The following is a 10,000-nucleotide window of genomic DNA, read 5'->3' as shown; positions in this document are numbered from 1 at the left end:
GGCTGAACTTTCAGTACAACAAGACATGCCTAACTTGTTGTCACTATAACTAAAGTTGTTGAAATTAAATGGAAATCTCTTATCTCTGTACTGTCATCAGCGTGCCGATGCATTTTAAAGGGAATAATGCCTGACGCTACCTGATCTGTTAAAACAACATTAACCCTCCCATGATGCAAAAACTCCATCTCAACAAGCCATTTCACTTTGTATTCAGTCTTAAAATCTTCTGTTTAAATGCCAGAAAGGGGAGATAAGTTGGCTTGTGTTCATGCAACACCAGTCTCACAAAATGTTATGAAATGAAACTCTGAAACACAGATTAAGTGTTTTCCTCCACTAGGAAATACATTTTTACTTGATCATCACGTGAAACGGTTAAATTTAGCCAAGTAGAACCATTAAAGATAAGGTTAGGGGACTAAAACAATTTGCTTAAGGTTAGAGTAAGGTTTTGGTCAGGGTTAAATAAATGAAAACTCCCCTCCCAGTAGAAAACTTCTAGTCATGTCTCCTCCACCTCATCCTTTCATGGTGGGGAAACAGATTTCTCTCACTTTTCATCCACAGAGTATGTTACTTGCATTTGAAGACAGCGTGCTCATTTGACGAAATGACACCAGGCTGGTCCATATGATGTGATTCTTTCAAAATGGAGCTTAAGGACAAAATCTAGGCCTTCAAACAACTTTTTGGCTTTGCAAAAGCTTCAAGAGGGATTGTACTTACTTTAATTAACCCCTTATCTTTGACCTTTGAGAAAATCCTCACGCCTCCTTTATCCCCAAATCCCATCCAGTCAAAATATGTCTGTAAACCTAAAGTATGTTTTTAAGTGCTGAGCCCGCCAGCCTGGCCCTTAAGCTTTTCACCCCGTCCCTCACCTTGTCTCCCAGGTAGGTCTTGGGAGCGTGCCAGTGCAGGTCCTGGTAGACGTCAGGCACGTCGCTGAGGTCCGCCTCCACAAGGTCCTGACCCGGATACACCGCCACCGGCACTTCCTGCTTGTCCGCTCCCAGCAACACCCAGCCCTCCATGTCCATGATCTGCAGCAGAGGAGGAGGAGGGGAGGGAGGGAAGAAGAAGAGGAGGAGTGGACAGAAGATAAGAAGAGAGGAGAGGCGAGAAGACGGGAGAAGAAGAGAGCAGAGATGAGAGAGAGGGTGAAAAGATAAAAAACGAGAGGGATTTAAATAGTTTATCTTAGTTTATGCAATAGATTTATTGACTTTTATTGATCCCCAAGGGGAAATTGGGGATCCCAAACAAGCACAATATGATAAAAAGGTACAGAAAAAATTCATATTAAAGCTTTGCAAACTGTTTTTTTGTTTTTGACAATCTGTGTTGTGTGTGTATTTTTTTCACTTTCCATACTGATTACCTCTAGCCGAAAGCTAACTATGAATGTGAAACATCGTTAAATGGTAAAATGCAAGTGCCATGTATGAGTTTTTTTGAAAGGGAGAGCCATATTATTTGAATATGACCGATTCTCCAACTTGCTGCTACACCCAAAGACATCATTCCTATCGCCTCAATCTTAAGTGAAACTGATTTCTTGACAGTACAAACACTTGGAATCAAGTTTCTTATCTCTGGCAATTTCACAACTACGGCAAAAAAAAAAAAAAAAAAAAAAAAAGATAATGGTCTCATGGCAGGAGTCCCAGTACCTCGGTGCGTCGCTTCTCGGAGCTGCGGCAGCGGTCGGTGGCTCCGAAGCAGAAGCAGCTGGTGCAGCCTTTGGGGTTGGTGGGATCCAGGTGGAACGTCCCGACTCTGCACTGGTCGCAGCGGGAACCCTGGACGTTCTCCTGCGGGGGGGGGGAGACGGACACACACACACACACACAGGTCAGGACTAGAGCTGAAACGATTACTCGAGTAGAAATACCAAACATTTGCTTCACAGATGAGAGCGGCTTATAGAAGTCAGGTTAGGACTTTTTTATGGAACAGGGTAACAGATTTATAATGAAATCTGCAATGACGTTGTAACATTAGCTGTCCTTGTTTTTCTGATGCGGGAGTTATTTTTTTATCTTTTAAATTGTGGTGACGTGTTTTTGGTTTTTCAGGATTGTGTTTGTTTAGTTTTTATGTTCAATGTCTTGTGCTTCCTTGTGTCTTTTAACATCTTGGGACCATGTTGGAAATAAGTGTTTTCACTTTAACATGTTATCCTTTGGATTTTTTGTTTTGTTTTTGTCTGCTAATCCATAAATAAAATCAATCAATCAAATGCTGAGATTTGCTGCTTTTGTCTCTCATATCTTTATAAAATAAATACTTTGGGGGTTTTTTGGCTGCTGGTCAGACTAAGTAAGAAATTTGAAGAAAACTTTTGGGCTCTGGTAACTTGTGATGGGCATTTGTCATTATTTTGGATGTTTTATAGACTAAATGATTAGTCAGTTAATTGAATAATTAATTGACAGATTAATAGAAAAAACACAAACAAACAAGGAACTTTTTTAGGAAGCATTCAGACTATATTATTATACAATATTATTTACAGAGTAATTAGGAATTTGTTCTTTGCATATTCCTGTGAGACACACATGCATGTACACATTTCACTAGAGGGGTCAAAGGTCAGTGGCACAATTGTGGGGATTGAACCTCTGACCTTTTGGTTACAATAAGAGAGGGAGAGGAGTGTGTGTATAGGTGTGTGTGTGTGTGTGTGTGTGTGTGTGTGTGTGTGTGTGTTGGCCCACCTTGCAGAGACACTGTCCGGTGAAGGAGTCACACACTTCCTCCTCGGTTCCCGCCTCGTTGCAGTCACATGGTCTGCAGTTGGGGTAACCATAGAAACCAGGAGCGCAGCGGTCACACTGCCGACCGATGATGTTGTTCTTACATCTGGGGAAAAAAACAAACAACAAAACAACTATTAACTCATGTTTGTCTATCAATTTATCATTCTATTGATCAATGGTATATCTATCTATCTATCTATCTATCTATCTATCTATCTATCTATCTATCTATCTCTTTATCTATATCTATCAATAATCTTAACCTTTGACTTTGTTGATTGACTGTTGCCTGCAACCAATCTGTCATTCCCTTCCAATGTTTATATTTTGGCTTTGGATGAAAAGTTTATTGCTCCCTATTATCAATCATAAATGAATGATTGCGTCATAAATACTTTTACTTGTTAAATGGATACACTGACAACCGATTGCATGTGAGTGTGTGTGTGTGTGTGTGTGTGTGTATTCTCTATGCCAGGTGCTGATGAGACCCTTTAGGCAGAGAAATGCTTTCAGCTTAACATCCTTGTCTTGTCCTGACAGAGTCGACACATTCCTCTGTGTGTGTGTGTGTGTGTGTGTGTGTGTGTGTGTGTGTGTGTGCGCGCGCGCGCGTGTGTGTCCGTGTGTGTGTACGGGGGAATGTGATCGTGGTTTGAGATATTTTGAATGCCTTCATGCTTACATTGGGAGAGAAAGTGAAGGAGAGAGGGGAAGAGAGGGGAAGAGAGGCAAAAACGAGAAGAAGAGAGACTTGGACTGAAAAAGAGAGACAGAAGAAGAGAGAGAAAGAGACAGAGGGATTATAGAGAAAGAGAGCAGACATGTAAAAAGGCTCAAACTGGTAAGGAGTTGGTGGTTATGAAACTATTTTATCCCAAGATTCATACATGTGGGAAGCAGCAGTGTCTTTATGGAATAAACTTCCTAAAACGACTCGGGATGAAAAGAGATCCTAAAGAAAGAAAGAAAGAAAGAAAGAAAGAAAGACAGAGACAGAGGAAGACAGGAAGACAGATAAAGACGAGGACTATTTATATTTGTAGGATTTTATTAGTGTGTATGTTTGTATGTTTTTTATTAGTGCGTTTTGTTTCGTATTGTTTAAAGTGTGTTTTTAATATCACTCTTGGAAGAATATTCCACTGGGGATGAAAAGAGATCCTAAAGAAAGAAAGAAAAAAAAAAGAAAGAAAGAAAGAGAAAGAAAGAAACAGAGAAACAAACAAACAAACAAACAAAGACAGAGACAGACGGAGGCAGACAGCTGATGTCTTAAGGAAAGACAGAGGGAAGTTTTAAAAGCTGAAGCTTCCACAGACCAGACCAGACCAGACCAGACCAGATCAGACCAGATCAGAACAGACCAGACCAGACCAGACCAGACCAGAACAGAACAGAACAGACCAGACCAGACCAGACCAGACCAGACCAGAACAGAACAGAACAGACCAGACCAGACCAGACCAGACCAGACCAGACCAGACCAGACCAGGTCAGAACAGAACAGAACAGAACAGAACAGAACAGAACAGAACAGAACAGAACAGACCAGACCAGGCCAGGCCAGACCAGACCAGAACAGACCAGACCAGACCAGACCAGACCAGACCAGGCCAGACCAGGCCAGACCAGACCAGAACAGACCAGACCAGGCCAGACCAGGCCAGACCAGATCAGAGAGCTGGCAGGTACAGCTGGACTAACACCCAGAGGGAGAGTCAGAGCCAACATGTCAGGAGGACTAACTGCCTTTTTAGGTCTTTAGAGACGCAGGCTGACACTTCAGATCAGCTCACTGAACCCAGAGTCAGATCTCCCACCACACTGGGTCTCAACATGAGGGCCGGGAGAGGATTTATGGCATCTGAAGAGAAAAAAAATCCCTTCTATCTGTCTCTTTAGCTCTTATTTTGTAAGTTCTTCCTTATATGATCATTGGATGGTCACAGGAATATGACCTTTGACCTCTTTACTACTGAACGAACCGAGCCAGTAGTTTAAGCTCCTAAAACAGGTAACACTGACTGACTGAATGCATGACTGACTGACTGACTGACTGACTGACTGAATGCATGACTGACTGAATGCATGACTGACTGAATGCATGACTGACTGACTGACTAACTGACTGACTGACTGACTGACTGACTGACTGACTGACTGAATGCATGACTGACTGAATGCATGACTGACTGAATGCATGACTGACTGACTGACTAACTGACTGACTGACTGACTGACTAACTGACTGACTGACTGACTGACTGACTGACTGACTGACTGACTAACTGACTGACTGACTGACTGACTGACTGACTGACTGACTGACTGACTGCATGACTGACTGACTGACTGCATGACTGACTGACTGACTGACTGACTGACTGACTGCATTACCGGAATTTGCCGTGTGATGCCGTCGGCTGCGACGTGGGAAAAATATCCCTGTTTTCATTTTTTTTTTTTTTTTTTTGTGAGTGTGAAACTCAGTATCATTTGTATTTTGGAGATCTTAAAAGCTTCCAGTGCTTTCATGAACATAATTGAACAGTTATGAGAAAGAAGAAGACAAAACAGCTATTTCCTACGATATTAAAATATAGAGGGAAGAACATTCATTCATTCATCATTACACTGCAGGGAAACCATGGAAAAACTGCTTGGTGGTCAAGCTGAAAACAAGGCTATTTTTCTTAGTTCCTGGAAAGTTTTGGATATACAAGGTTTTCACTGGACGTCGTCACACGCCGCACGCCGTCCCGTCGTACCTGCACTGTCCGCTGAGCGTGTCACAGCTGGTGTCGGGCGAGCTGACGCCGGGCCGGGAGCAGTTGCAGACCTCGCAGCCCACCACCGGGTGGCAGCCGAACGTCTGCGGCTCGCACTGGGTGCACTCCGGGCGCAGCGTCCGCGGGGGACAGATACAGTCTCCGGTCACCGGCTCACACAGCCTGCTGCCACAGCTACAGGCTGGAGGAGAGAGACAGGGACGGAGAGAGAGACAGGAGGAGAGAGAGACAGGAGGAGAGAGACAGGAAGAGAGAGAGACAGGAGGAGAGAGAGACAGACAGAGAGAGAGACAGAAGGAGAGAGAGACAGACCGAGACAGACAGAGACAGACAGAGAGAGACAGGGACGGAGATAGAGACAGGAGGAGAGAGAGACAGAAGGAGAGACAGGAGGAGAGACAGACAGAGAGAGAGACAGACAGAGAGAGACAGAAGGAGAGAGAGACAGACAGAGAGAGAGACAGGAGAGAGAGACAGGAGAGAGAGACAGGAGAGAGAGACAGACAGAGACAGACAGAGAGAGACAGGGACGGAGAGAGAGACAGGAGGAGAGAGAGACAGAAGGAGAGACAGGAGGAGACAGACAGAGAGAGACAGGGACGGAGAGAGAGACAGGAGGAGAGAGAGACAGAAGGAGAGACAGGAGGAGAGACAGACAGAGAGAGAGACAGACAGAGAGAGAGACAGAAGGAGAGAGACAGAAGGAGAGAGAGACAGACAGAGAGAGAGACAGACAGAGAGAGAGACAGAAGGAGAGAGAGACAGGGATGGAGAGAGAGACAGGAGAGAGAGACAGGAGGAGAGAGAGACAGGGATGGAGAGAGAGAGACAGGGATGGAGAGAGAGACGGGAGGAGAGAGACAGGGATGAGAGAGAGACAGGGACAGAGAAAGAGAGAGACAGACAGAGAGAGAGACAGGGACGGAGAGAGAGACAGGGAGAGAGAGAGAGAGAGACAGGAGGAGAGAGAAACAGGGATGGAGAGAGAGATAGACAGAGAGAGACAGGGACGGAGAAAGAGAGAGACAGACAGAGAGAGAGACAGGGACAGAGAGAGAGACAGGGAGAGAGAGAGAGAGAGAGACAGAAGGGGAGAGAGACAGGGACAGAGAGCGAGACAGAAGGAGAGAGAGACAGAAGGGGAGAGAGAAACAGGGACGGAGAGAGAGAGAGACGGAGAGAGAGACAGTTAGGGACAGTGAAGATAAATGACAGATGATAGGAGATTTAAAAGTATTTCTGGCTGAATATCCAGTTACTTAAGTCATGAAACACCACAGACGTTAATGCATAAAAAGCTGAAAAAAAAGCCATTTTGCCCGTTGGCCAATCAGATACTCACGTCTGCAGTTGGGGAAGCCCCAGAAGCCCGTGGCGCACATGGAGCAGTCTCGACCAATCACGTTGGGCCTGCAGCGGCACTGCCCGCCGAACGGCTCGCAGGCGTCGCTGTCGGCTCCGACCTCGTGGCAGGCGCAGGGCAGGGCGCCGTTGTTGAAGAAGGCCGACAGAGAGACCGCCGACCTGAGGCAGAGCGGGGGGGCGGAGGAGGGGCTGGAGAGAGGAAGAGGAGGAGGAGGAGGAGGAGGAGGAGGAGGAGGAGGAGTGAGGGAAGACATATGGTGATGTGGAGGGAGCAGTGCTGGGTGGCAACGCATTACTAATGTTACTTTTCCCAGTAATGTGTAATGAATTACTATTTCAATTTCAGTCACAATATTACAGTTCCCAATCATAAAAATAAGTTGTTACTTTTGTTATCATTCCCTCTAAATATCAGCTTGAAGTTGAATTATTCAAAATCAATATCCCACTCTATCCCTCCATTTGCTTTCCTCATAACTAATCATCATCCTCTCAGCTGACATGGGCACATACTAAACTAGCTCAAATGAGAAAGGAAAAGTTGACATGAAATTATTCTCATTATATTCTCATTTAATTTCCCTGCTTATTCACATAGAAGCGCTAGTTTTTTGAAGGCAAGACAGGACGAGTAATGGAAAATAATACATTAAGTAGTGTAAGGAATTACTTTTTGCAGGGAGTGACAAGTAAAGTAATGATATTACTTTTGAAATTAGTAATGACTAATATAGCACTTTTTTGAGTAATAAGCCCAACAGTGGGAGGGAGTGAAAGCGAGTTATCTGCACCACAGATTCAACAAAATGTCACTTTTGTAGCTTTAATGCATTGGCTCTCACTGCTGTTAGGAAAGCGTAACTACTTCATTTATGTTCTCATTTTTCTTTTTTTATGTGCTGATTAAGAGTCATAATCTTTGTGCTAAATCCTGTAAAATTTAACCGAAGCACACCATCAAAAACATGGGCATCAATCAATAAATATATATTTTTTGGGGTATAACATAAGATATAAGGCTTGGGCTGATATTCGATAATATTGAATATCGCAATATTTTCTGCAGTAACAAATATTGTGTTGCTTAAATAAAAAAAATTGTAACCTTATTTCAAGTGGATTCCATGATAAATAAAATAAATACAGTAAAATACCACCCCCACCGCGCACGGCGATAATATCGTATATATATCGCAATATTTTAGCGGGACAGCATCGTGATATTACATTTTGCATAGCGCCCAAGCCTATAAGATATTGAAAAACCAAACTTCTACTGTCGGCTCTACTTTAAGTAGATACTTCAAGACACTGACTTGATGTAGAAGCTGTTCTGGCCACAGTTGCTGATGAAGTCGTAGGATTTGTCCAGAGGTTCTTCGTTCAGGTAGCTGGAGCTGTAGCTGCTCTCCGGGACGACCAGCACATAGTCCTGCACACACAGAGACCGTCACACAGTACGTAAGATATGATGGAAAAGGATGGAGGGATAGAGAGAGGAAGAGAGGGTACCACTAACACACGTGCTGCATTCAGGTCTTGTGGGAAAGACGAGAAGGTAAGTGCACTCATGTCAGTTTTCAGGTTGTAAATACCGCTTGGGAACTCAACGTTTGGTGATGGATCCACTAGGAAGTTATTCAGAATTTTAAGAATTAAAATGTGTGAGCAGTTTTAATTTGTTGCTTTTAACAGCTGTTGAGATGTTTTTTTTCCCATAGGACTTGAATGCAGCAATAATGGAGTTTCAAATGGAGATATTACACATGATGTTGTGGTTTCACTGTTTTACTACTTGATGAGGCAGTGAAGAGACAGACGGAGGAAGAGGGAAGAGAGAAGAAGAGGAGGAGAATTTTTTTAAAATTTTGAATTCAGATACCTAGAAGGAGGAGAGGGAGGTGGAAGATCAGGAGAGGAGAGTGATGAAAAGATGGAGGAGCAGAACGATGATCCGCCACAGCAGCTAAACAGCTACAGAGTCTAAAAACAGAAGAAGAAAAAGAGAGGAAGGGGGCGGGGTCTAACTTACCAGCCACAGCGTCTTGCCCACAGGTATCTGCACTGTGAGGAAAACCTCGTGGTCCGTCACGTCCAGGATGATCTGGTTCTCAGACACCAGGACGTTACGGCAGCCGAAGGCGTGCGGACAGAAGGAGGCGTTGGCGTGTCCTGGAGCGGGAGGAGACACGGAAACACAATCTGTAAAACTCCTCTACTCCACTGTCAACCACATTTATCATAACACTGACTTTATGAAGAAACTCACTGAGATGTATCTGACATTATCTCTGGAAAAGGGATGATGTAGTGAAACGTCTCATTTCAAAATGCTTTACAATCATTTGAGACAAATGTACTCATTATTATTTGCACAATACTGAAAAGATACAACTGATAATATCATCTGTTATGTTTCTATATGATGAATAAAGGTGTTTAGTTAGCTAATAACTACATTAATGATCAAGAGTGAGTGTTACTTTCATGCCAGCAATCGTTTTGTTGTTATGTTGCATTCAAGAGATGTCAGATAGTAGGAAATTCTGGCTTCCTACTATGGAAAATGCGAATAAATGGCCCTTCAAGTCGAGGTTGTAAAATATTACCTGAGTTTCCGACTTCCAACTAACGTTTTGGAAGGGTGGAAGTAACCCTTTTGAGTATTTTGTAAAGTCAGTAATTTTACCTTTACTTAATGTTTTTTTGTGCTTAAGTATTGTACTTCACTATATATTTTAAATCCCATCCATCACAGAACAGATTGTGTGTCTCTCCATCAGCAGCAGAAACTGGATCGACGTAAACTGACAAACTGTGGATCCATTCACAGTGAGAAGAGGAATCTGACTTTACTTTGTTTCTGCACTTTATTTTGTCGTTTCTAATGTGTCCAGTGAAAAGAATCTAGTTTGAACTCTGTCCTCTCTCCTTTTAGAATCACATGGAAAAGATCACAGCTAACAGCGTTCTCTCTGGTCTCACCCTGCCAGATTCGTCCCCCGTTGATGTAGACCTGCACTGGGTAGGAGGGGTGGAGAGGCTGGTGGTAGTGGAGGATGAAGACGTAACGGCCCA

The 10,000-nt window shown here is 43.6% G+C and overlaps 1 protein-coding gene across 1 annotated transcript in view; it reads right to left on the bottom strand.

Moving 5' to 3' along the window:
* lama5 (laminin, alpha 5) overlaps window positions 1-10,000 on the bottom strand; it is a 131,799-nt gene that overhangs the window by 37,948 nt on the left and 83,851 nt on the right. The window contains 8 exon segments of the mRNA XM_078288057.1: window positions 885-1,046; window positions 1,677-1,817; window positions 2,724-2,868; window positions 5,537-5,738; window positions 6,900-7,111; window positions 8,239-8,354; window positions 8,955-9,094; window positions 9,908-10,000. The exon segment at window positions 9,908-10,000 is cut by the window's right edge and continues 34 nt beyond it. Of these exon segments, the coding sequence (XP_078144183.1) occupies window positions 885-1,046; window positions 1,677-1,817; window positions 2,724-2,868; window positions 5,537-5,738; window positions 6,900-7,111; window positions 8,239-8,354; window positions 8,955-9,094; window positions 9,908-10,000 (1,211 nt within the window).

Source organism: Centroberyx gerrardi, chromosome 14, assembly GCF_048128805.1.
Source record: "Centroberyx gerrardi isolate f3 chromosome 14, fCenGer3.hap1.cur.20231027, whole genome shotgun sequence".
In the NCBI taxonomy this organism is placed as follows: Eukaryota; Metazoa; Chordata; class Actinopteri; order Beryciformes; family Berycidae; genus Centroberyx; species Centroberyx gerrardi.
This window is presented reverse-complemented; position numbering and strand designations above follow the sequence as displayed.